Source organism: Canis lupus, chromosome 6 (genome assembly GCF_048164855.1).
Source record: "Canis lupus baileyi chromosome 6, mCanLup2.hap1, whole genome shotgun sequence".
Lineage (NCBI taxonomy): Eukaryota > Metazoa > Chordata > Mammalia > Carnivora > Canidae > Canis > Canis lupus.
In genome coordinates this window covers 52,370,855-52,398,375 of record NC_132843.1, presented here as the reverse complement: position 1 = coordinate 52,398,375, position 27,521 = coordinate 52,370,855, and the positions used below count along the sequence as shown (strand labels likewise).

Sequence of the window (27,521 nt, the reverse complement as noted above, 5' to 3'; positions counted from 1 at the left end):
CCGCGCCCATTCGCAGCTTCTAAGGCGGCGGCCAATGGGAGAGAAGCCAAGTTCCGGGCGCCCTCCGTGATTGGCCGTGCGTCCGGGGGTGGCGGCGGGGGGCGGTCCCGGGGGCGGGGGCGGGTCCCGCCCGCCGGCCCCGGCGGTGACACGCGGGGCGGCCGCCGCCGGGGAAGCCTGGAGGACTGCGCGTGGAGGCGGCCGCTCGCCCCGCGCGACCTGGCTCCGCCGCGAAGGGCGCCGTGGCGGCCCGGGGTCTCCGCGCCAGGGCAGCGCTCGAGCCTCGCCGCGTCGGGCGGAGCGGGCGAGGGGCCGGGCCGGGTCCCCGCCCTCCCTCCCGCGAATGGATGTGCCCGGCCCGGCGTCCCGGCGGGCGGCGGCGGCGGCGGCCACGATGCTCCTGCGCACGGCCCGCGTGCCCCGCGAGTGCTGGTTCTTGCCCACCGCGCTGCTGTGCGCCTACGGCTTCTTCGCCAGCCTCCGGCCGTCCGAGCCCTTCCTGACGCCCTACCTGCTGGGGCCGGACAAGAACCTGACGGAGCGGCAGGTTGGCGCGGCGGCGGGCGCTGGGGAGGGGGCGGGGAGAGGAGGGCGCGGGCTCTTAGCCTTCACGCGGTCCGAAGTCGGCTCGGGGCTGGCGGTGCGCTGCCCCGTGCCGGTCTTCGGGCGCCCCCTCGGTGCACGGGGCCCGGCTTCCAGGAAGGGCTGGGAAGGCCAGTCGGGAGCCCCCGCTCCCGTGCGCTGCGGGCTGCGGGCGGCGCTGCCCGGCTCGTGGGGGTCAGCCCGGCGCGCGCCGACTCGCCCTGCAGTTCCCGCCGGGGGCCGGGAGGGGGCGCCGCGGGGTGTGTGGATTAAAAAAAGCCCAACTGCGAGCTGTGCTTTGGGCAGCGGGGAGAGGGTCAGTACGTGTTTGCTGATTGAAATAGGGAACCAGGTGCGAAGTAACCCCTGCTTCTTTGAAAGACTCTTCCCTCTCCCTGCTGCTCCCTCTTCCTTCCCATACTTTGCGTTGTTTACCTTTGACGGGATGCGTGTGCTTAAACGAGGACAGAACAGAACAACAAACAAAAATCCATCATCGGAATTCGTTTTGGTTTTTAATTAGGTGAGGCTTTGTTCAAGGACATGCTGTCCCCTCTCATGCCCTGCCTCCTGGGGTAAAAGCAGATACGGCGACGGTATCATATAATTGGCACTTGATTATAATTTTTCTTGCATGGTGAATTGTGGGTTCACAGATGTTAGTTTTGGTTCTCAGCTGAGGAGGCTCCTTAGCCTCTTTTCACAGGCCTGAAAGCTCACGTCTGGTATTCCTTTCTAGAACGCTACACAAAGGGTGAAAGCTGAGTGGGCATTTAGCTGTTTTTTTCCTCTTCCTGCTTTTCCTCCCTTCCCTTCCCTGCCATTTACACTCTACTTTTCTTCCTGTGGTTAGTAATCACCTCTTTTGAGTAGCAGCTCAGTATCCCTGCATAACAGGTCAGAGCAGGATATACTTAACTCACAGTCTAGTTTGTTTTGCCCTCCACTTTCAAGGACACTTGGCAGGGAATTGAAAGTCAGTGTTAAATCCTAGATTGAGGGTTTCGTTTGAATTTCTTATATGTTGTCTACTTCCAGCCAATATCATTAACTTTTATCCAACTTAAGATCTTTTATTTCTCAGTCTTTTTTCTTTTTTAATTTATTCATGAGAGACACAGAGAGAGGGGCAGAGACATAGGCAGAAGGAGAAACTGGCTTCCTGCAGGGAGCCCAATGCAGGACCGGATCCCAGGACGCCAGGATCACGCCCTGAGCCGAAGGCCGAAGCTCAACCACCGAGCCACCCAGGCGTCCCTATATCTCAGTCTTAAGGACCACCCTGCAAAGGACTCTAACAGTTATTCATTACCTGTTTGAATTTTAACATTGGTTACATTTTAACATTGTGAACAGAATGATTTGACAAAAAAATTACTGCAGTAAATAGAGAGCGATTCTGGAGACAATTACTGACTCTGAGGTATAGCCACTGAAGCAGAAATGATACTTCTTTAGCAGCTTACAATTAAAGTTTCATGTGAACTGCCACGTGATCTGCACAGTGTGTGTACCTTGCCTGACACAGGGGCACAAGGAGAGAAACATGTTCCCAGCGTTGATATTTGAAAGCTGATCTGTTTTGTCAATTGCCCCGGGCAGAGGAGTTGTTATGTCATGTGTCATCCTGTGCCCTGTCTAATCAGAGCTTTCTAGGCTGAGTGAAACATATTCAGTGGCATTGGAGTAAAACAAGGGTGCCAGGCCCAGTAAATATTTGTGGATTATGTAACAAACCTAGCACAATTTCTGTTATTGCACATTGGAGGAGGATGAGGGCAGAGTTTGAAGAGAAATCTAGTGGTCTAGAAAGGATGTCATTTTTCGGTGAGGACCTTGGACCTTAGCTGATACTGTTGATCATGCACAGAATGGCTCTGTTCAGCCTCTCCAGAACCCTGGTTTCTTAAAACATCTAATAACAGAAATAAATAGAACAACTTGTTCTCCTTCCTGACCTCATGCTTGCTTTTGCCAGTAGACAGTTAATAAGAAATATTAAATGATTTTTAGGCAAAGCGAATGTCAGTTCATGGTCAGTGATATTGTATTGAAATTTGTATTTACTTGTAAGACTTTAGAAGGGCCAACTTAGGTCATCTTAAATGGAACTATTGTTAACTAAGTCCAAAGATGGAAAAGGACAGAATTTATCTTTACAGTATCAAAGGATTTTTTTCTTAGATTTTAGGAAAAATGTTAATCTGTTTCAGGTACACCACTTCCTAAGTTTTTTTTTTTTTTTAATACAAGTGGGTGAGGGGTGGGGGGTGGGGCAGAGGGAGAAGGGTGGGAGACTCCCCACCAAGCCATGAGCCCCATGTAGGGCTGTATCACTGTACTCCAGATCATGACCTGAGCTGAAAGTAGATGCTTAACCGATAGAGCCACCCAGGCACACCCCCCAACACACACTTTCTAACTTTTAAACAGGTTAAAAATGGACTGTGTTCTAATAGTTGAAAGCCAAACTTTTAATAAAATAGAGCTCTATATCTCCAACACTTTTTTATTCTTTCATCCTTTTTGCATGTGATTTGACAGAAATTCACTACCTTTCTTTGATTTAAAAAAAAAAAACTTTCTACTTATTCTGATATTCGGAGTCCTACAGAATTTGGCTCTTACCTCCGTAACAGCCTTATTTCCTGCTATATATTTCCTCTCCTTGCCTTCTTCCATGTGCCCATGCTCTATCACATCGATCTTCTACTCATAAATCCAGCATACCCACAGTCTCTCATCTCCCAGTCTGTACTCAAAGTTGTAATCTCTGCCTGGAATAAGCTTCCCATACCTATCAGTTGATATCTGTTAGCCTCTAACTTTCTCTTCCTTCAAAGCCGCCTCAAAGAAGTAACCTCCTATTTACTATCTCCCCCCTTACCAATAGAGTATGAATATATATTACTCATTAGGTTCAGAACTCCTGAAGAACTGAGGCTTTATTTTATTTTTTGTAATCCACACAGCTTCAAGTGTTTCACAAATAAGAGCTTATTAACTAGTTGTTTAATTGAAACTGAATTCTAAAATCTAAATCCGAATTAGAGCTTAAAAGGAACATCTGTTTTTCTCTTGGCTTTCTGTGTCTCAAAAGAAAGCACAAACAAGCTCTGATCCAAAGAGTGGTGAAAAGCATCTTATGATAAAATCTGCTCCCTTTGTTCACGTGGCAGATTTTACCTAAGATAAGAAGGTATTGTCCAGGGTATGTACAGTAAGAGTCTGTAATATGTACATTTTTTGCATGTGGGGAGTTTCCTTTCAGGATTAAAACTATCTATGGAAGAAACTTTTTTTGGTGTAACAGTTTGTCCATGCATTGAAAGGGAAAGGATCTTCTTTTAGAGACCCAGTAGCTCAAATCTGGAGATTGGTGTGGTCTTTATCTCTTCGTGAATGCCCTATAGAAGTACCTTAATACAAGTTGAAAAAGCTGCTGCAGATATTCGAAGTAGCCCTGGAACATACCAGATGATCAGTAACAGTTTTCTGATGGAAGAAATGAGGCATTTTAGTGTTGTGGATTCAGACTATCAAGATTCTGATCTACCGTCTGCCAAAGCTAGCTTTGATAACTTTGGATAATTTATTTAACCTTTCTGTAAAGCCAAGTATCCTCAGTTGTAAAATAGAGGTAATAAAAGCTTTTACTTCTTAGAATTGTTGTTTGGATTAAATAAAGTAGGTAAGGCAGTTAGCATAGTGTGTGGCTCAGTAGACGTTTGCTGTTACAATGTTGATAACACTGTGAGAGGGACATTTATTTGGGTTGATCTCTTTCACAGGAGAAAAGTCAGGTTTTTTATTTAGAATGATTTAAAGAGAACCCATCTCTTCTTCCACCCCACCCCCACTTGCCTTTAATTTTTTCCTACTTGGCTTTGCAGGTCTGGCCATGTTACTTTTTCTCATCTTCATTATCTTGTGGCTTTGTGTTAGGAGCAGAATTAGTCTCATAAATATAAGCACTTAAGTTGATAATTAAAAGGATGAGATTTATATAATGAAAACCCAGCAGTTAATCACTTTGGAACAATTGTTACTGAAAGGTATGGAACATACATAGGTATAGACAATTTTACTGGAGCAAAGAAGTCAAAGCCCTGAAGGGTGTGGTGAGGAAGTGAGGAAGAGGGTTTTTAAAGGAAAGGCATGATGGCCAATGGGTTGTGGTGTCGTGCTGGGAAAAACATGTTGGGGAAAATGTGAAAGTGGAGTCAGAAGAGGCAGTTTAACACTTAAGAAAACTATAGGAGATTACTGGTAAAACTAGAGGCAAAAAAAGAATGGGGGGGGGGCGGTTAATGGGATACCACTGTGAAGAGTCTGTAGGGATGCTTTCATCCTTCACCACTTTTAACTCAAAGTTACCCTGTCCACTTTGGTTTTCTGCTGAGGTATCTTGGGGCTGTGCAGGCACCAGCCAAAGGCATTTTGTTTCTTGGTTGCTAAAATGTACACACTTTTGAATAACAGTCATTTCTACAGTTCACAATTATACTTTTCATATCCATCTTCAGGTGTAAGAAATTTCCTAATCTAATAGATGTTGCTAAATGATTGATACAAATACAAATTAGGCTAAAATTCATGAAGGTGAGACTATCAGACAAATTACTTTTGATATCTGACCAGTCAAAAATAGAAATCAGGACAGGAATATATTTCCGATTATGTCTGTCTTTTGTAATTGTGTTCTGTACCAGCAAAATATTTTTTACAGTAACTGTTTATTATTCCTCTAACCCTGAAAACAGCCCATTTTACATTTGGGTGAACTGAAGCATATGTGAGAGTTAAAAAGAAGGTTGCCCTTGGCCTTAGATAGTCATATTGCTCCATGGCGAAGTAGTTAGCCTGTTACCAAGGTGGCCTTTCAGAAAGCACTTAAAAATCGGGGCCATTGATCCAGACTTTGAAATGATCATTTTAAAAAAAACCAACTTATATTTATCCCAGGACCTTGCTAGACACTGGGGTAGGTGTAAAAGAGGGAAGGTCACTTACAGTGATTGATATTGGAAGACTGGGGATGGCAGTTCTGTTGATTTATTTCATTCATATTGTTCCAAAGGGCCTGTTTCAGCTTCAGTCCTTAAGTCTTGACATCTAAATAGAGTGAATGACTGATTTGCATGTATTTTCTCATTTAATCCTTGCAATAAGCAACCCTGTGGTGTAGGGTTTATGCTTCTTTTACTGTTAATGGAGACAAAGGCTAATGGGAACTAAAAAAACAAACTTGCCTATAGTCACACAGTGAATGATGGGTTGAAATTCCAGCTGTGTCTGTATGGCAGAGAGCTTATTTCTACTTATTCCAATTTTAATAATCCATTAAAGAGAAAGCAAAAACTTCTATCCTTTACATATTACAGACAAGCAAAAAGGACATCAAAGTTGGCCTATAATCCTATCATCTACAGATAATTATTCCATCAGGACACTAGGACAGAACTATCCTCTTCACCTGTTTCCCCAAAACAATAAAACTTAAAATCAGAGAAACCTAATCAAACAGTAGGATCAAGGCTCCCTATTCTGTGGCTAGAAGGAAGAATTGATGATGATTCCTAAACACTTATCCATTTCCAAAACAGTCCTTGAGCCAAGTCCCTTGCACACAGCATGCTGACTACAAGGCTGTGCGGGTCAGCATGGAACATCAAGTCAGCCCTAATGGTCTGCCCTCTAAGGCAGTAGTCCTCAATGCTGGCTCAGATTAAAGTCTCCTAGGAGGCTATAAAGAACTGCCTTGGCTAGGCATCTACATTTTTTAAAGCTCCATGGGAGATGTGCAACCATGGTTAGCAACCAACGTTGTGAGGTAACTGGGGAGATTGGCACATACAAAGCAGTATCAAGAGAGCCCTGAGTATTGCCCTAAGAATGCTGTCAGCTCCAGCAAAATCTGCCAGGATGAGGAAGGCTTTGAACTAGGCCTTGATGAAGGGGAAGGATTTTAAGAAAAAGACAATGGGGTGGACATGGGGAAGTATATTCCAAACAATTATCAGAATTGTTGAGATTTCTTTGGTTGATAAGGATGATTTATTAGAGGTAGCAGCAGTTTGTTGCATAAATGGCATAAGAATAAACTGTTATGAATATTCCAGATCCATTGATATCACTAACGGGTTTTTAATTTTCTTTTTCTATCAGGTCTTCAACGAAATTTATCCAGTATGGACTTACTCTTACTTGGTGCTGCTGTTTCCTGTGTTCCTAGCCACAGACTACCTCCGTTATAAGCCTGTTGTTCTGCTGCAGGGACTCAGCCTTATTGTTACATGGTTCATGCTGCTTTACGCCCAGGGACTCCTGGCCATTCAGTTCTTGGAATTCTTTTATGGCATTGCCACAGCCACTGAAATTGCCTATTATTCTTATATCTACAGTGTGGTAGACCTGAACATGTACCAGAAAGTCACAAGTTACTGTCGGAGTGCCACCTTGGTGGGCTTTACTGTGGGCTCTGTCCTGGGGCAAATCCTCTTCTCAGTGGCAGGCTGGTCCCTGTTTAGTCTGAATGTCATCTCTCTTACGTGTGTTTCCGTGGCTTTTGCTGTGGCCTGGTTTCTTCCTATGCCACAGAAGAGCCTTTTCTTTCACCATGTTCCTTCCACTTGCCAGAGAATGAATGGCATCAAGGCACAAAATGGCAGGATTATAACCAACACCTCAGCTTCTAACCACCTTCCTGGGTGGGAGGATGTTGAGTCAAAAATCCCTCTAAATATGGAGGAGCCGGTAAGTATAGCCTTAAACACCTTGTGGTTGCTGCTCTGGTAATTGGAGCAATGGTGACAAACCAGACAGGAAACCCCATCTAGCTAGACATTGTATTTATCTGGATTCAGGTTTTTTGTTTGTTTGTTTGTTTGTTTGTTTTTAAGATTTTATTTATTCATGAGAGACACAGAGAGCGGGTGGGGGGCAGAGACACAGGCAGTGGGAGAAGCACGCTCCATGCAGGGAGCCTGACGTGGGACTCGATCCCGGGTCCCCAGGATCTGGCCCTGGGCTGAAGGCGGCACTAAACCGCTGAGCCACCTGGGCAGCCAGATTTAGGTTTTACCCTGAGTTGCTCCCTTGGTTCATTCATTCATTGATTACAGATAAGGTTGATTTATATTAGAGATGACAAATATATTTTATCCTGGAGTGAATGACCTCCAAAGTCAGACTGTACAGTGTTATATTGCTTGTGTCAGAGATGTCCTAAGAAGCCATAACAGGAACTGTATCTTCTTCACCTTTCTATCTGGTACTTGGTGTATAAGGAAAGCACTCAGAGAATTTTGCTAAATGAATAGAGGAAATGATTCTAATAAGTGATGAATATCTACTTCCAGGTTCTGAATTGAAGCCCAAAGTATATAAGGTTAAGAACTTTACTTCCTCTTCTGTGCTGGAAGTGTATCTGTATTTTCAAATGACAGTTGCCCAGAGTGGAGTAGTAATGAATAACACATAGGAAGATAATCACAAGAGAAAAAATTAAGATGATGATAGAATACATATTAAAAGTGTGACTATGAAATTATCTCTTAGGTATGGATCAGAATAATCCATCCATATGTTCTGGCTAGCCAGGAAGATTAATTTCTTTATAAGAGCTTTTTATCTTTCTAACAGGTTATAAGCTGTGAGGGGCAAGGTTCATTCCAACCATACTGAATTAGTCTTAGCTTTCGTGGGACATGTTTGGAAATAACCTGTTAACATTCTCACTTTGCAGGTGGACTCTGTCAGTTATAAAATCGAGCTCCATAAGCCTTGTAGTCTGAGAGTAAAGAACCCACTGAGAGTGAAGTCTTTGGCTCCTCATCTGGGGTTAACTCAAATTGTTTCAATGTGGCATCTAATTACTCTCTTAAGCCCACTCCCACTCTTTACTTGTGATTGCTAGTTGAAATTTAGGTTATCATCTCAAAGAGATTGAGACTAGGTGACACTGGTCATGGAATGCACTTTGATTACTAGGGCACCGATGGGTAGCATCAATCAGGATACCAGGGATTAAGTTAGGAAGGAAATGCTGATTCCTTCATAGTTTGTTAAATGATGTTGACAATTCAACAAAGGGTTGATGGAGGAAGGAGTTATAATCATCTGGAGTAAAAAAAAAAAAAAGTATAATCATCTGATATCATGTAGTAGAAAAAAATAACCCTTTTTAAATTGTTTCAAATATCTTAAAATGGCCTTAGCTAAAAATTAATATATATAAATATATCAAATATATATAAATTAATAATAATATATATTGACATATATCAAGTATTAACATTGGCCATAGTTGACATTGGCCATAGTTCTAAAGATTTGTATAAAACATAAGTTTTAAACTATTTAGAACATGAGTAAGAAATAGTAAGAAACACATTTTACATAGGAACAAGTACCATTCATAGGTATGTATATATTTTATATATAACTGAAGCAGAGGTTTCATAACTCAATACTTTTATTCTGGTATATTCCATTACATTCATTTTTTTGATAAAAACTTTGCAGTTTTATTTTTTTAATTCAATTTAATTAACATACAGTATATTATTTGTTTCATTCAGTTCCATTTTTACAATGCAGATCACTGCCCATTACCTGTTAACAAATGAGTTGTAACCTACCATTTAAAAAACTGTCCTAGACCAACTTGACATTTGTTGTTTATATACATGCAAAATGTCAGTACTTGACATGCTGAAATGATTCTAACCACAGGCTATCGGACCATCAGAGTATCTTAAAGTTATAAGAGACATGAGATGTCAACCACCCTCTCATTTTAAAGAGATAAGGAGTGGGAACAGAGATTAGTGACTTTTGCAGAATTGTGCTGATATATGTCACATAATTAAAGAGCGTATATGAGACTCAGTTTGATCTGTACTTTGCTCCATTAAAGTCTTTCACTGGGGTGACAAAATGGTCAGAACCATCACTGTTGGCTACAGTGTGGTAAAAGTTAGATTCAAGTCAGTTCTATCATATCCTTGGCTCTGCTTTTTTTTTTTTTTTTAAGATTTTATTGATTCACTTATGAGAGACACAGAGAGAGGCAGAGAAGGAAGCAGGCTCCCTGAGGGGAGCCCAATACGGGACTAGATCCCAGGACCCCAGGAAGGCAGATACTCAACCACTGAGCCACCCAGGTGCCCCTCTGCTGGCACCTTTACAGGCAGTCAGGGCTGCTTGCCGCTGTACAGGGCTAAAATAGTGCTGTTTCTCTTGACAAGCTTGAAAGAAGGTCAGAAGAGGAATATTGGGGATTGCAGTACCATTTTAAGTTGACAAAGCCCATAACTGAACTGTAAATCAGTAATTGTGGTAAATATAGTAAAGAAAAGTAGGTGGTTTGATCTTGACTATGGAAAGGGATAATGAAGTAAGAGTCTAAGTGATAGCCCCATTCACAAGTTACCTTACAGTACTTGTGAGTTCTTTTCAGAATGGCCCTCTTGCTATGGGGCAGAGCATGTTGACATTCCAGCATAGCCAGTGATTTTCTTTCCTAAATAGGAAATGGGATTCCTTCTATGCTTAGCCGATAGTTGGACCTGATTTATTTTAAATTGCTCATCCATTAGAAATGATGTAAATTAAGCCACTTCTTTAGCACAGGGCCTGACATATAATTAATACTTAAACAATACCTGTTAACACACCTATACTTTTATTTGTAGACTAATACCCCTTATTATGAGTAAGCATTCTTTGCCTATATGTGTGTTTGAGCTCTATGAAACACTGACAGTAACAACATTAATGTTTCCACTTTGTACTTAATATAATTTCTAGCAGCACATAGTGGATTTTGAAGGAAAAGGTCAAACCCGGGTTCTAGTTCTTAACCAGCAGGGTGATCTTGGGCAAGTTGTTTAATTCTTTGAGGCTTAGTTTCTTCCCTCATTCTTCTACCTACCTCACAGTTATTTCTAGTGTTAACTGAGGCAATGTAGAGCTCTCAAGTGAGTAATTTGTAGTAGATCATCAATATATGTTCATTTCTGTTATCTTTATCATTAGACATGAGCAATCAAGAATAGCATTGTACCTTCACTGTAGATAGTTATTTACCCTTGAGGCTGTAAATAATCTTTCACTTTGAATTGGTTTACCCTGGTCTTCTGAGCCTTAGGAAAGGTTTTCGTAGAATCTGGTACTAATTCCACCATTAATTCTTTAACTGAGGCTACCCTTAAATGTAGACTGTAAACCAGATGATCACTAAACTTACCTTAGCTCTAGAATACTGAGTTTTATGAGCTGATTGATCTGAAGGTGCCTTTATCTTTAGATGACCAGGCATGACATGACCACATTTTCCTTTCCTGTCCAGTCCCCCATATAGTTAGGAACACATAATATAGAAGTGATGTAACTGTAGTCTTCACAGTTTAGGCATTAAACCCTAATCATCTTACCCCTCACTCCCATATGTTTTCCTGTTGCATGTAGAAGAAAATCCGCAGTTCACACTGTGGCCTATAAGCCCCTATACAATCTGGCCTTATCTCACGACGATGCTCCACATGGCTCTGGTCCAAACACATAGAGCCTATTCCCACTTCAGAAGTTCAGTTCAGAGGTTCTCCGTCAGGACTGCCCTTTGTTCTGATTTCACAGCTGCTTCCTTTATGTCACTCAGGTATCAACTCAGACATCAGCTTTTCAGACAGCCTTTCAACACTCTTATCATCCTTCCTTTTCTCTGCCACAGACACTTGCCAGCTGTTCTTTTCTTCAAAATACCATTTCTACTGTAAACTCTCTCATATGTGTATTTATCATCTGTCTCCCTTACCAGAATGTCAGTTTAATGAGGGCAGGGACTTTTCTGCTGTATTCCCAGAATCTAGAACATCGCCAAACACGACACGTGGGCACTCATAAATATCTGTTGATTGCATCCACGAGTCATGATAGAGTACAAAGGAAATGAACATTTATTGAGCACTTGTTACATATTGAGTAATACCTTAGTTCTTCCAAAAGCCTACTGAAGGAAACATTAATTTCCATTTTATAGTAGAAAGCCTAAGATTTAGAATTTTTTTCCATCTGCATAGAGGCAGGTGTGCTCCTGCTGTGCTTTCTTTATCATCTATCATCATTATCACTTCAGCTTCCATTTATTTGGACCTGGGAACTGAATACTCTGCTAAGAATCTTAGATTCATTAGCTCATTTGATTCTTATGAAAACTCTGTGATGTAGGTATCACAATCCTTGTACAGTTGAGGGAACAGAAGCTCATGTCAGATAACTTAACCAAAGGCACATAGAAAGTGGCACAGTCAAAATTCAAACCCAGGTCTAGTTGATTTTAAAAGCATTGTATTAGAGACTCCTATTCTTTGGTGGAGAGAAATAATTTCTCAATGTTTTGTTTTTGTTTTGTTTGTTTAAGATGGTGTCAGAATCCTCTAAGTGAAATCTGAAACTAGATGCCCATTGTGATAAATGAGTAGGAGTTGAGTTTAGGATTGTGTGAGTGGGCATAACTGTGGAACATTGTTTGGTTCTCATTCCACTGAGATTATCTTCACATTGTATGGAGAAAATGGCTTTTATTTATTTAATTTCAAGAGTAGCTATATATGTAATATATAGCTAACAAATGTATCATCTTCATAAGAAAAATTCTGATTTTATAAAAATATTCATATATCATTTTTTAATTAAAGAGTAAATGACATAAAGGGAAGTGAGAATGATCTGATCTGCTACCACCCAGATTACCACTATTAATAGTTTAATGGCCTTGATAAAATCTCTTTATTTATTTATTTATTTATTTATTTATATTTATAGATATACATTTGATAGTAAATAATATTATAGTCTACGTGTAGTTTTGTAATGGCATGGGTTTTTTTGCTCTGTGTTATGTGATAACTTAGCTTCCTATGTCTTTTTGTGTCAAAATAGCTTTCAGAATCTAAAGAAATAAAATCATAATGGTGACAGTGACTGGTGAGAGGTTTGTGTTGGGACAGTAGTCCCCCTTTCCCTCCAGGCTGGCACCAAGCACAAAACCAGAATTGTATGGAGACTTAAGTGAAAGACCCATAGTCTGCCTTTCAACCCTCCTTTTCTCCTCGTGGTCACAAATCATTCCCTCTGGATATCTCCAGTTAGCCTCAGGCCAATGGATATGTCAGAGTTGGGATAGAGGGGGTTGGATGTGTAGCCATACATGGTTGCATCCTTCCCTGTTACAGCTTGATGCCCTGGAACTTCAGAAAAGTGTCATCTCCCCTGAAGCAGTAGCCAAAGACAGGTCAACTCTGTTAACAGGTTGTTAATGCCCTACATTCAGGTTTAGGAACTAGGGCTGGGTGAGATACCAGGCTGAGGCCAGAGTCACCATTCTTGGAGCAAAATAAATGCACAACAGGCGGGAGCAGGAGAGTGTCCTAGAAGCTTTTTATGTTTGGCGAGAACTTTACTGTTGCTAAATTGTAAACCTGCCTCAACAGCACCAAGTCTCCTTGATCCATATTTCGTTCTGTTGTGTTTTTCTTGAAACCAGATGTACATTATCTGTTCCCATCAGTTAAGGCTCAGTCCGCAAGTTTTTACTGTTTCAGATAATAGAGTATCAATGGCTGCAGAAATAACGATAGTCTTCTGGTCATCAAGAAAATGTTTGTTGTTCAGGACAAGAGTTAGTATTGGGATTGTGTCCTTCAGAAGCACTTAGTAAAAGAAGCAAGCTTAGGCTTGGAAATTTCCATCCTAGCCATTGTTTTGGCTACAGACTAATCTACTTCTGTGCCCAAAAGGGCTGAGAAATGAGTGGTATTATAACTTGGCCTTGCAAACACCTAACTATACCAACTAAAAGGTTCTGTTTACATCTGGAGGTTCTCTTGCCATGTAAGACCTGGTGTTTGAGATAGACTTTGGGAGACAGATAAGATTTGAATAGAGAAATAAGAACATTCTAGGCAAAGGCAGTAAGAAAAGCATGGCAGATGGCGCTGGTAGCGGCTGTTGTGGGGTTATTAATTGGCCCAGTCTCAATGTTGCTGTGCCTCGGGGAATAGGGAAGCCTAAAAGGAGGGAAATAGAGGAAGAATGGCCAGTTTGTGGGGCAGTCAGAACGCATACAACATTTACTGATTAGGTTGGCCATCTTCTATGGTTATGATTCATGGCACCCCAAAGCAGTGACAATTGTTAACATCAATGATGTACCATACAATTGTGGTAACCATCACAGGTCACCATAAAAAATATAATAATAATGAAAAAGTTTGAAATATTGTAGAATAACCAAAATGTGACCCAAAGACATGAAGCGGCAAATACTGTGGCAAACCTGGCTCTGGCAGACTTGCTCGACAGGGTTGCCGCAAACCTACGTGTTAAAAACACGTACTTGCAGTCAAGGGAAGCACAATAAAACGAGGTATGCCTCTATGCCATTTATAGGCATAAAAAGCAGTAAGCCAGTGGGTTTTTCACAAGGAAAAAGAAAAATGTCTGTAAGATAGGAAAGTCTATACGATTGCTTTCTGGAGTCATCTTCCTAGGATTTGAGCTTTCTCCCCTTCTTGAGTAGGAACCCAAGCCAGACCGTCTCCTTGTCCTGAAGATACTGTGGAGTGACTTTCTGATGTGCTACTCGTCTCGCCCTCTGCTCTGCTGGTCTGTGTGGTGGGCCCTCTCCACCTGTGGCTACTTCCAAGTGGTGAACTACACACAGGGCCTGTGGGAGAAGGTGATGCCCTCTCGCAACGCCACTATCTACAATGGCGGTGTGGAGGCCGTGTCCACCCTCCTGGGTAAGCAGGGCGGGTGGAAGATTCCTCCAGTGGTTAAGTCAACCATAATCAGATTTCCCCTCCCCTCCTAAATTTGATTACAAAGTTTGAGCTCTGATTTTGTAATCTAGGAAGAAATTTAGCAGTGCACAAGTCGTGGATGACCCTGATTAACAAATTTAAGTTCTTTATGTCCTTTAGGGAAACCTAACGTAATGATTTTCAAAATTATCTTCCTATTCAGGTTTCCATTATCTCTGTATTTATTGAGTGCTTTTGTCACATGATGTGAAATTTAGAATGGGAATATACAATAGTTTATAACAATAACTAATAGATGTTGAATGTTAATATGCAGGAAATGTTATTCTAAGGATTTCATGTGTATTAACTCAGTCCTCACAATATGCCTGAGACAGGTGCAGTAATCCCCATTTTACAGACCAGTAGGTTAATAACTTGCCCAAGATCAGATGGATATTAAGTAGTAAAGACAGGATTTGAACTCAGAGCCTGTGTCCTTGACCAATATATTCTATCGTTCCTTTCTAATTTATCAACCTACCTCTTAAGGTTTTTAGAAGCCATCCTGTGATTTCTGTAAACACTTAAAACTGTGTCTGGTACTTAGTGCTCTGTACATTTTAGCTATCATTGTCAGCATCATCATTTTACTGACGAGCAGGGATGCCCTTTTGCCATGTTCCGCACTGCTCTTTGGTTAGGAAGGAAATGATTCCTCCTGCCAGGTTGTCGAGCTGGAAACAGTGGCTCTTTCGGACTCCTGCCTCTGAGCCAGCCCCAGTACCTTTTCTGTCACAGCATCCCTGGGTCTGTGTCCTCCTTTTTCATCTCATTGCCAGGCTGTGCTAATTCAGTTTGTTGTATCTCATAGTCTCTCTGGCTCCATGTCATTTATTCCATCAAGTCCAAAATTCTGTGTGACTTCCAGGCCCTCCATAATCCTTTTTTTAAAGGTTTTATTAATTTATTCATAAGAGACAAAGAAAAAGAGAGGCAGAGACATGGGCAGAAGGAGAAGCAGGCTCCCTGCAGGGAGCCTGATGTGGGACTCAATCCAGGACTCCAGGATCATGCCCTGAGCCAAAGGCAGACGCCCAACCACTGAGCCATCCAGGCATCCCCACCCTCCATAATCTTGAGCTTACCCTATTTATAAGTTGCAAAATTTTAAACTTTAATAATCTAAGTTGAATTTTTAATTCATTAGAAGAGCATTTGTTTAGCAAAATAACTGGATCAATTTTCTTTGTTTTATTTGGCAGGTGCTGTTGCTGTGTTTGCAGTTGGTTATGTAAAAATATCCTGGTCAACATGGGGGGAGATGACCCTGTCTCTGTTCTCTCTGCTGATTGCTTCCTCAGTGTATATTATGGATACTGTGAGGAACATCTGGGTGTGCTACACATCCTATATCATCTTCAGAATCATCTACATGTTACTCATCACTATAGCAACGTATGTATTTTGATTCAAAGAAACATTTGGAAAAGTGACAAGATAAACTTTTTGGTTTCTTTACAAACGAATGAAAATTTCTAGTTAAAAGAGGCAAACAGGAGGAAGCATTGTATTATGTCTTTCTCCTGAGAAAGCACTTAAGGAAGGTTCATTTATTTCCTTGTTCCTATATTCCTGCTCTATTCAAATATTTTCATGAGATTTCTACCACTTGGCAACAGAATGCTTTTCACCTGTTTGGGAAGGGAATTAATGGTAGAAAGAAGGGGCTACTATTGAAAATTGAGGTAAAAACCGAAACTAGGATATTATTTTTACTTTTCATTCTTTTGTGTATTCATTTTTTAAGTTTTCAGATTGCTGCTAACCTCAGCATGGAGCGCTACGCCCTAGTGTTTGGTGTGAATACCTTCATTGCTCTGGCCCTTCAGACTCTGCTCACCCTTATTGTGGTGGATGCCAGTGGCCTTGGCTTAGAAATTACCACTCAGGTAAGATTTCTGTTTTGACACTCAAAATGTTATGACTTGAGCTGGGTAACAACGTGGAGCTTAATGAAAGCAAATTCAGACAGTATAGACAAATATAAGAAAGAAAGTAGAAGTGTCCTCACCTTCCTTTTGTCAACCCCCATCCTTAATTCTTTTCTCCCTGGAAGGTGTTAGGACCACCATCTTTTTGATGAGGACCTAGAACATTTCTGAGTGTAATTATACACTCTGGGAGAACAGAAGTAATGTTCCTTCCAGGCTGAGTTTTTGTGCTTCCTCCTTCAGTATTTCCCTTCATTTTAATTCTGTGCATGGAATTCTGAATCCTGTGTTTTGAGATGCCTGGTTCACCTCATGGTTCTGTTCTCCCTTCTCTAAAATACCCAACTACCAAGGTAATGACTTGCTGTTGATTAATAGCATGAAGGTTCTTAACATGTGACTCATCGAGAAAACACCCACACAAACACCTGGAGACAATGGAAATACTTGCATTCATTCAGGAACTGTATAGTCATATATGCCTTCATGCTTTGTGAGTTTGTAGGTAAGGCTTGCTCTGTACTTTGGCAAAATGGGGCTATTGAATCAAAAAGTGCCTACCCCACCTCCATCCCGGCCCAGATGATCCCCTCCATACTTAGGCATTAGTTTTCTTACAATACAAAGGTCCAGCATGTTAGCAGTAACTAACTTTGTTTTTTACCAGAGATCTAAGAGATATAATAACAGTAGTAGGTAATGTGCACAGAGTGTTTTCTATGTGCCACGTATCCTGTATAGAATTTTGCGGGATTATTGTCAGGATTGGACATCGAGAGAATGAGTCTGAGAGATGTCACATAATGTTAAGTGTTGTTTAAGGTCGCATGGTCAACTATAATGTGGCAACGCTGGGATTTAAACCAGCTTCTAACTCTAAAGCCTAATCATCTCTCACTGGATCATGCTGCCTCAAAAAGGTGGGCAGAGAGAGCAGAGGAGTGGGAGGTTTCTGTGTTTCCTAATTACTACCAGCAGTGAAAACCTTGAGAACACCTCTCAAGGGTTAGGTGCTTAGATTTGGAATGGAGGGTAGGAGAGAAACTAAGTGCTTGTCATCTTGCTAGTGAAGTAGTGATTTAAAAATAAGGAATTATTGAATTGTGTAGGCTGTGCTGAAACTCTAATTGCCATGACTAACAGGTTTCCTATAGGGAAATGTATCCAAATTTTAAGAAACCTGGCTCAAAGACTTAGAGTAGCACCCAAATCGCATTCATGAGCCAGCTTATAAGTATTTCATAAGTTCTTTTAGGAAGGTGATGATGAAGATGATGACAACCTATATAGTCACGTTAAAATATTAGCCTAGAGAAGATCCTGAGGAAAAGTAAAAAGTAAGCCCATAATGGAATATAGTTGACTGCCTACTGCCCTCTTCTGGGGAGGAGGAGAAGTTCTTCATCTTCAGAATTTGGCCTGCTAGTCACAGTTACCTGCCAGCTTGAGGGGAGAAACCATGATTCAATTGTAACAACAGCAACAAAAATAAAACCAGTAGTATAAACAGCCTTAGCATTGTGGGCTAATAGACACTTACATATGTGATCTCATCCCTTCCCAACAACCCTGTAAAATAGGGAATATTGTGAATTCCATTTTGTAAATGAAGTCAAGGCTCAGAGGTGAAGTATTTCACTCAGGGCCCCACAGCTACTAAGGGACAGAGTCAGGATTTGCCCTGAGGCAGTGAGGCTTTACTACCACCAAGCTGTGCTACCTCTTCTGATTGTCAGTGCCTGGCAGATTGTGTGGGCACACAATGTTTTGTGAAGGCTTACTGAAAAACTGAATATACCTTTAATCATAGGATATGTTCACATAAATAAAATAAAACATCTCATCTCCTAACTGATAATTATCTACATCACTTCTTTCCCCATCCCCTTTAGTTCCTGATCTACGCCAGTTATTTTGCACTCATCGCTGTGGTTTTCCTGGCTAATGGTACAGCCAGTATTATGAAGAAATATAGAAAGCAAGAAGATGCAGAATCAAGTTCTCATGTAACCACTTCATGATACACTGCTGAGAAATTGCTGCTTAAAGCAAAAACTCTGCACAGCAACTGTGCCCGGATGTATTTAAATTTTTAATATGTAGATGTATATTAATGTGCTTTTTAAGGCTTCAAAGCAGCCAACTGATTATACCTTGTGTTCCCAGAGTAACAATACTGTTTAGAGGAGCCAGAGGTGAGGTTTATCTTGTGGATTATTTATAAAAGCTAATTTAAACATTATTTTCTTCTGACTCAAAAGTGAACTTGATTTTGAAAAGCACTAATGAAACACATGGCATTTAGATTTGATAGCAAGTGAGTTTGGTGTTTCATCAGTCAGTTTACTTCTCTGTATCTGGTCAGCCAGAGGCGTGGCCCAGTGGGACCAGGGCTTCACAGGGGCCATGGGACTTCACAGGTCAGAGTAGAAGTATGTTCTCACAGCACCTGTGTTCACCTTAATCCTTATTTCTGTAATACTCATGTGCATTTGTGTTGTGTTTCTGCAGAGGAAAGCTGTTCTTATCACTGGCAATACTTGCTCTGGTTTGGTGTTCTCACATATTAGGAATGTGTGTCATTTCTAATTTTATGTTATTTTAAAAAAATTCATTATATTAATGTTCTGTTTCCATCTTGACAATTTTGTATTTGTGTAGATTGTCTTTAGGAATATACTTTTGCATTATTCATATGCTTCCCAGAGAAGCTCATTTAGTTAGAAAATAAGGCAAGTTTTGAGGCCTGCTAATAATCTAAAGAGACCTAATCAGAAAACTTAAGGTATGTTTGCCTGTCTTTTAGTCTTCAATCTGAAGAATTATTAATTCTATAATGAGAAGTTAATATATGGGCTAAAGATACAACTACTCCATTTTGTATTTGGATTCCCTTTTATTTCCAAAATAAAATGAAAAGTCCTTTCTTTTTTTTAAATATCTTCATCCCTATTTATACCTTTTATATTATTTTTCCTTCTTATCTAAGATACAGATGTCATTAGGAGCTGAATTTGTTGGATTATTATAAGGCCTTTTCACAAACTGAGCCTCTTTTTAATTATTTCAATAGGACAGGAACTAGCATAGACTTGATTCCTGCATTTTGTACATTAAATCTGCCTTTGTTTCTAAGGGTGGATCATCTCGGATTATCTGCTTAAAATAATAATTGCTGGTGATTTCACTTCCAGGGTACTTGGAAAATGTTATTAGGTACGTATCTAATTCTGTAATTAATCTACCACGTGGCTGCTAGTGTATGTGAGACACGAAAACCATTTTAAAGCCGACTTTGTTGCCTTATTTTGAAAAAAATCTAGGTTAATTTATTTAGAATAACACAGGTAAACAGTGTGAATAATAATATCAAGGTTCCAAAGTTGACATACTCATTTAGTGTAAGTGGGAATTCTAGAAATAAATGAACATAAATATAGGCCATTTTCCATTCACCTTCCTTTCTGATCAAGAGCAAGAGCAGAGCACTAAGCGAAGGAGAAGTGATGTCATAAAAGGACAGCCTCCAATTTTATATTGTATCCTATTTTGCTATGTAGGGAATTGTTTATTCAGAAACAGGTTGAAAAGTGGTGTTCGAGGGATTTTATTTAATGTATTTTAACAAAATGGACTGCAGTACAATCAAATCATTTATGTTACCAAAGCAACATTTCCATGGAATTTAATTCAAAGTTTGTGGTACACAACTGGAGCCTTTACTTATTTAAGACAATAATAAGTTTATCCTGGTGTGTGGCCATATTTCTAGAAGGCTGAGCCCAATTTGCAAGTTGTACTGTATGCAATTTTGCAAAGAAGTGAAAATAATTTGTTGTACTTTTTATTCAATTCTGTATACATTATGAAATTATTTTTATTAAATAAATATTTTACATTATATTTTTCCTTTATAATCGCAATTTTTTAAAATTTGTTTTTTGCTTCAGTAGGAGCTTTGGGTTACATATTTAAACCTTTTAATAATTTCTCCTAGGACAAATTTCATATTAAGTCTTCCCTTACCTGACCCTCCTATTAACCTTGTCATCCTGTGAATTCTTCCCATTGCTTTGTGATCCCTGCCTTTGATTCCTCCCCCTTACTTCTTTCATTTTCCATTATTTTTAGCACCACACTGCATGGTTTATTATTCTTGGTCTTCATCTTGGTACCTCTCATCTCTCTTTTTAGAGCATTCTTCCTTTAAGAAACCAAAAAGACCCACATTCCCTTCAATGTTAACTGAATTTTACAAATAAAGAAAACTCAAACAAATCAAGGGCTCAAGGTACCATCTTGTTTTTAAAACTTCATAGCCACTTCGTTCTAACTCCAAATATTCTGATATCCAAGGAAGCATCTTTTTGCCATCAGCTGAAAATCACTTGTTCATGAAGTCCCAGAAACCAAATCATTCATTTCTCTTTCGTATGCAAAGTAGTACCTTCCCTTTAAATATCTCATTCCAAAACCTACTTCATTAAGACATTTCATTGATAATCACCAAAGACTCATTTTTCGTGCCAAAAAAATTTTTTTAAAGATAAAGTTTTCTGTCCCTATGGTTGTGTATCCACTGTATCTTAATGCCTTTCAGATTATAAGGCTTCCGAGCAGTGACCATGTCTTATTTTTGTCTTTTGTAAAGTAGCCTAGTATGAATACTAAATTATTATAAGTGATACACAACAGACCCAGTACCTGCCAGTATAATAGCCAGATGTCATTACCTTTTTAAAGATTTATTTATTTATTTGAGAGAGAGAGTGCAATTTGTGGGTGGAGCAGAGAGATAGGCAGCTGAGCAGGCAGCCTGATACGGGGCTTGATCCCAGGACCCTGAGATTGTGACCTGAGCCAAAACCAAGTATAATGCTCAGCCAACTGCGCCACCCAGGCGCCCCTGCCATTACTTTTTTAAAAAGTACATCCAGGGGATCCCTGGGTGGCTCAGCTGTTTGGCACCTGCCTTTGGTCCAGGGCGTGATCCTGGAGTCCCTGGATTGACTCCTGCGTCGGGCTCCCAGCATGGAGCCTGCTTCTCCCTCTGCCTGTGTCTTTGCCTCTCTCTATTTATTGAATGAATAAATAAAATCTTTAAAAAAATTAATTAAAAAAAAACAAAAGTACATCCACATGAAATGTTAAGATTAAAATGCCTATTGATGACCTCCATTCCACAGGACAATTTATTCAAGGCATTGGGCTCTAAATGATAGGGACTAGATACCTATTTGTTTTACTTATTACAGCATGCTGCTTGTAATTTAATACTTACCCTTCCCTTGAGTAACATGTTCTAGTTTGGAAAAAGCATTAGTGAACAACATCTCCTTTGATTCTGGGAAAGGGTCTTGTAGTAGTACTAATTACTTCTTCAGTAAGTGATGCTGATATGATGGAAGGGAGTTCAAAATGCAGTGTTTGCCACTCAAAGCTCTGCCACGGTGGGGAAGTCATTCTGTTGTGATTCCGCCTTCTCATCGGTAAAGTGGGGTGACACCGACCTGACAGGATTGTTGTGAAGAAATGAAAGAACATATATGAAAAGCACCTGTCACACGGGAGACAGTAGGAGACTGAGAAAATAGTTCCTTAGTCCTTCTATTTACAGTTAACATGTAGCTATGAATCTCAAAATGGCACTTAACATTTTTTAAATACTCAATCAAAATGAAAACAATCCTAAGCTTTTAAACACCTCCCTTTATTTTTAATTTATATTTTGGAAAGCTCTTCTGGGGATGCAAGGATGAAAAAGTCATGATTCCTGCTCCCAAGGAATTTAAAAATGGGTAGTAAGTTAAAAGGATAACCTAGATGCTCATAGATGTGTCAGGTGCCATTAACCTTTTTTCCATTAAGAATTAGAAAGCCTTGGGGCACCTGGGTGGCTCAGTCGGTTAACTGGCTGAGGTCCATCTGAGGTCACTATTAACAGAATGTGTGTCCGTATTACAAAGGTGGCTTTAAAAAGCATAACCACCCAAGATCATGCATCTGTAAAGTGGAGAAGCTGCTTTGGGATTCTGAATCCCATCCAACATTGCAAATTAATGGTCACTTCGCCCCAGTACTCCCATCGGGTCTGCAGGAGTGAGACCGCAGTGATAGAGGAGCCTGAGCTAAGAGACTTCGCTCAGAAAACGGAGCTCTGGAGAGGGAGCCTGCCAGGCAGGGCACGGCAGCTGCCAGATGGATGCACGGCGGGGCAGTCCTAGAATGGCTGGGTGCAGGCGAGCGGGGCGGCCGGGGACGGGGCGTGGGTGCACGGCAGGCGCCCCCGCAGCTCGGCCGGCCCTCGGGCACTGGGGGGAAGGGATGTGCCTGGCTCCGGGTTCCCGCCGCCCCAGTGCAGGCGCAGGCGCAGGCGTAGGCTCAGGCTCAGGGACTTCGGGAGAAAGGGCAGCGTGCTGCACGGGACGGTGTTTTGAAACTGCTGCTTCGAAAACCAGAGCGTGAGGGGAACCCTCGGTGAAGGTCCTGTGCTGTGAAGGGCGCCCCTGCTGTCGAGGACGTTTAAAACGTCTTGGGCCATCCGTGTGGACTGCTGGAAAGCACTCTGAAATCATTTCTCATTACTGAATTTTAAAGACCTTTTTTAAAAATAAGTGAATTGAAGGGGGCAAATGCTGAAATGTTAGCAAAAACTGTTTAATACTGGGACCCCTGGGTGGCTCAGCGGTTGTGCGCCTGCCTTCGGCCCAGGGTGTGATCCTGGGGTCCCAGGATGGAGTCCCACATCAGGTTCCCTGCATGGAGCCTGCCCCTCCCTCTGCCTGTGTCTCTGCCTCCTCTCTCTCTCTCTCTCCCTTTCTCTCTCTCTCATGAATAAATAACATCTTTAAAAATAAAAAAAAAAGATTTAATACTGAAATATTTAAAACCCCTGAGCATATTCATCGGTTTGATACAGTTCCATTTTCTCCTACTCAGAGCCCTCCCCTTTTTTAAAAAAATATCAAACTGCATTACTCCCTGCAGGATGCCAAAACTCCTAGAGGACCTACCTGTGGTGTTAGGGGAGTGCTGAAAAGAGTAGACCTTGAACTCTAGGTCAGCACTTAAAGACATAGCGCTTGCACAGAAACAGCTAGAAGTTCTTGCCCTTGTCCTGTGCTTGACTAAGAGGCTGTGGGCCAAAGACTGTGCCCATAGTGAGAAATTATGCAAGCCTAAAGATCTGTTCTTATCTCCAACTCTTGTAACTAACTCTTGTAACTCTTCCCCACCCTGAAATTTTCTTTTCACAATGGTCTCCTTTCGTTAGGTATAAACTATTTCATACCCAAAGTCATTCCTTCCTATCTACTTTAAAAGATCTGGATATGCCTCATGGTAGAAAGGACTCCAGCCTAAGCCAGAGAATCTTTTTTAAGATTTTATTTATTTATTCATGAGAGACCCACAGCAAGAGGCAGAGACATATGCAGAGAGAGAAGCAGGCTCCCTGCAGAGAGCCCAATGCAGGATTGGACCCTGGGACTCAATCCAAGGATCACGCCCTGAGCCAAAGGCAGATGCTCAACCCCTGAGACACCCAGGCGTCCCTTAAACCAGGGATCCTAAGTGGAAGCTAAAGTGGTCCCAGATAAGTAGGAATCCCTGGCCTATGGTAGAAGCAGTATTTTAAAAATTAACTCTAAACAAAAGCCTTCCCTGTTAAGGCCTTGCACTGACAGAGTTATACACAGTGTGGAATAGAAAACCACAGAGAAAAGGATACTTAATCTTCAGTAAGTAGCCTTCTGAGAAGTGGCCTGAAATCCCACCTCACAATGTACAATGAGATTTTACTAATTGAGTTTTCCTGTGGCTGGCGAATGTTTTGGTTCCATGGTTATTTTAACATTATTTCATGGCTTTATTTTTTTTAAAGATTTTTACTTATTTATTCATGAGAGACACAGAGAGAGACAGAGGCACAGGCAGAGGGAGAAGCAGGCTCCATGCAGGGAGCCCGACGTGGGACTCCATCCTGGGTCTCCAGGATCACACCCTAGGCTGAAGGCGGCACCAAACCACTGAGCCACCCAGGCTGCCCCTATTTCATGGTTTTAAAAGCATTGTGTGTTGACTGTAGGAAATTTGAGAAATATAAATACGGTGGTTCGTAGGCTCCTCAGGAGCTTCCCAGGTGTAATGGCCTCCTCATTTTGAAAGCAGGGAGAGACTGAAGAGGCCACTCCAGATTGGTAGGTGGCAGGTTTAATAAACAAAGGGAACTTTCATACAAGGCTTATCTTGGGCTGCTGCATGATTAGTGGATACCTGCATCCACCCATGAAATCTTGTAAGCTTACATGGAGGCCTCAGCTGGGTTCAGTGGTGTTTACCATCCAGATCATCTCAATACCACATCACTCTTTCAAGGCTGTGTCCTTGGGCAGCTGCTGGGAGCAGGAAAGGCAAGTAGAACACACATTCCAAGGACAGGGAAGGGTGGAGCCTCCAGCTGCCAGGGCCCAGCTCACCATTCAACCAGTAGTCCTGTCGTTTCAATGACCTCCCTCAACAAAAAAAGCATAAGAATATAGCATAAGAATTATTCTTAATATTTGTCGACTCTAATGCCAAACACATAATTTTTATCCTGTAGTAACCCCAAGAAACACAGTAGAGCATAAGCAGTTAATGGAACACTTAGTGACAGATCACTCTCAGATAAAATATATAAAATATTTACTGTTGGAAATTAACGTTATTACAAATTAAACACGTTATTTTAAAAATCACCAAAGACATAAAACAACCACGAGTGAGAGCAGCAACAAGAAACATCAGATTAAGAGTCCTAATGATTTCAGATATTGGAATTATCAGATATAGAGAATAAAATGAATTTGCATAAAATTTTAAATTTTATGACTTGAAAAAACATAAAGATATATTTTAGAAATTAAAAATAGAAAGGTTTAAGTTAAAATTCAATAGATAATGGCTCATAAATTGCTGGTGAGAGTTTGAATTGGTACAACCCCTTTGCTTGTTTTGAGATTGTCCTTTAAAGTCAAAGATATGCACACACTATGACCCAGCAATTCTGTAGAGCTGCATTTTCCAATATGGCAACTGCTAGATACTTGTGATAATATAGGAATGAAAATTAATAAACCAGAACCACAAGCAACAATTTCAATGAATCTTATGAATGTAATTTTCAGTAAAAGAACTACGACACACAAAAATATATCAATACAATCCTGTTTGTTCAAAAGCAAACAAACTATACCATTTAATTCTATATACATAAGTAGTAAAAGGGATGCCTGGGTGGCTTGGCAGTTAAGCATCTGCCTTTGGCCCAGGGTGTGATCCTGAAGTCCCAGGATCAAGTCCCATATTGGGCTCCCTGCAAGGAGCCTGCTTCTCCCTCTGCCTGTGTCTCTGCCTCTCTATCTCTGTGTCTCTCATGAGTAAATAAATAAAATCTTTAAAAAAATAAGTAGTAAAAGTATAAAACAAAAATGACCACTATAAAAGTCAAGTATTTACTTCTAAGAAATGGAAGAGAGGTATGATTACTTCAAAATTATTACAGTCAAAGAACCTTCACATCACCTAAAGAGGGTAAATGAGTGACAGAATTTTCATTCTTTGGAGTAATGGAGACAAAAAAATCCATTCCTCCTGTGTTACCTATAATCTACTCCAATATAGATTTGAAATGTAGATTTCATTTTTTCCTGATGAAAAACATAATAAAGTAAAAAAAATCTAAAAGAAAGAGGTTATGCTTTTGTCTGACTACTGCAAAAATGGCTGTTTTATAATGAAAATAATGAAAGACATTCTGACAATGGAAAAAGCTGTGGGTTTGAAAGTGTTTTCAATAATGCGTCCATGGGATCCTAAAAAAAGAGATGTCAAAAGTAATAACCTAGGTAAGGCTATGGAGAATCCATGTGTGTCCTACAGATGAAGAAGTCTGGTACCACTTTGGAAAAGCAGCCCACCACTGCCAGATGGAGGTTAATTTCAAAATTAATTTAAATGGGATTCATCAGCAATGCAGGTGTTTTAATTTATTGCTCCTATCGTGGCAATCATGATTCCATGAATGCATTTTCTCACCGATGCTCACTTGGAAGAAGGGGTATTCACTTTATGTTGCTCTTTTAAATGAGTGCCCCAAAAGGTGCAGGGATTATCTGCCAAGAACAAAAGGTGAGAACCAGGGGAAATGACAGGAGAGTAAAAATAAGGAGAGTGAGTTTGGGAACAGTGCTTCTAAAGTTAGAGGTTCTACTCCATGTTTGTAATCACCGAGCTCTTCGCTATAATGTTGATACTGAGTAAGCAACAAAAATATGGGCTTCCTGTGAAAGTGACAGATTCTGTGTCCTCCGTGTTCTCCTTGGAGAGGCCAAATGACCACATATCTGTGTATTATACTAGGAAAGGGTTGTTTAAAAATCCAGCAGTTATAAAAAGTCATTTAGAGATCTCAGGAAATAAACAGAAGTGTCATGATTATTACTATTTAACATGCATCATGTCATAGTTAAATTGCAGTGTTCATACAGTACCATATTTTACAGAGATACTGGTTGGCCACTGACTGGTTCTATTCAATATTAGCAAGATTATGGCTGTCTAGTTATTTCAGAAAAGTCTTAAAAATTCTAATGGAAATAAAACCTCTTTGCTAATTTTATTTTGCTATGTTTACTAAAGAGGTTTGGTTGTGGGATAGAGTAGGCATCTACTGTAAAGGATAAGTATTTTGCTAAGTCATGTTCCTTAGTATCTCATTGCATTTCATTTTTTAAAACTCCTCCATTCTTTCTCAAATGTATTTTGCTTCACATGACTACATAGTCTTCAAAATATTAAAATATAAACACATCTAAACTATAGCCAAGAATAACCGCATTGGTTTATAACTTAGGGACTAGAAATTTGCCACAATTCTTGGCACTTCTGTTTTCATAGTACTCTAGACTTGGACAGGTAATTTTATTTTCTTTCCCTCAAGGTCTTCCAGATTTAAGTGCCAGAGAAAAACGAAAATGATTCTCAATTCAGTGTAATTATTTTTATTATACTTGAAAATATTCTTTGTTGTTCAGAATTAAAATGAAATATTAACCCAAATTAAATGTATTTTTAACTCTCCTTTAGTCAAATTCCA

At 40.5% G+C, this 27,521-nt stretch overlaps 1 protein-coding gene and 1 long non-coding RNA gene across 6 annotated transcripts in view; one reads left to right on the top strand and one right to left on the bottom strand.

The window, feature by feature from the left end:
* The first annotated feature begins 328 nt into the window (after positions 1-328).
* SLC19A2 (solute carrier family 19 member 2) lies at positions 329-20,662 on the top strand. The gene is made up of 6 exons (XM_072830511.1): positions 329-547; positions 6,751-7,338; positions 14,168-14,390; positions 15,656-15,848; positions 16,201-16,342; positions 18,277-20,662. Exons 1-6 carry the CDS (start codon positions 344-346, stop codon positions 18,403-18,405), a joined length of 1,479 nt encoding a protein of 492 aa, XP_072686612.1. The 5' UTR covers positions 329-343; the 3' UTR covers positions 18,406-20,662.
* Positions 2,813-27,521, bottom strand: part of LOC140635626 (uncharacterized) — a 39,330-nt gene continuing 14,621 nt past the window's right edge. For 2 of the 5 annotated variants that reach the window (XR_012032966.1, XR_012032970.1), the window contains 2 exons: positions 24,691-24,897; positions 19,976-21,894 (listed from right to left, as the gene is read on the bottom strand). This is a non-coding gene — a long non-coding RNA (uncharacterized lncRNA). Of the gene's footprint in view, positions 4,078-5,595; positions 5,698-19,975; positions 21,895-24,690; positions 24,898-27,521 lie in introns of those variants that run through there. The other 3 variants (XR_012032968.1, XR_012032967.1, XR_012032969.1) reach the window with 3 other exon arrangements.

Excerpts from the sequence above, each read along its gene's own strand:
- SLC19A2 (XM_072830511.1), top strand. The coding sequence starts at position 344 with ATGGATGTGCCCGGCCCGGCGTCCCGGCGGGCGGCGGCGGCGGCGGCC. Across the intron at positions 548-6,750 it reads AGAACCTGACGGAGCGGCAG|GTCTTCAACGAAATTTATCC; the intron begins GTTGGCGCGGCG and ends TTTTTCTATCAG. Across the intron at positions 14,391-15,655 it reads GGCCGTGTCCACCCTCCTGG|GTGCTGTTGCTGTGTTTGCA; the intron begins GTAAGCAGGGCG and ends TTTATTTGGCAG.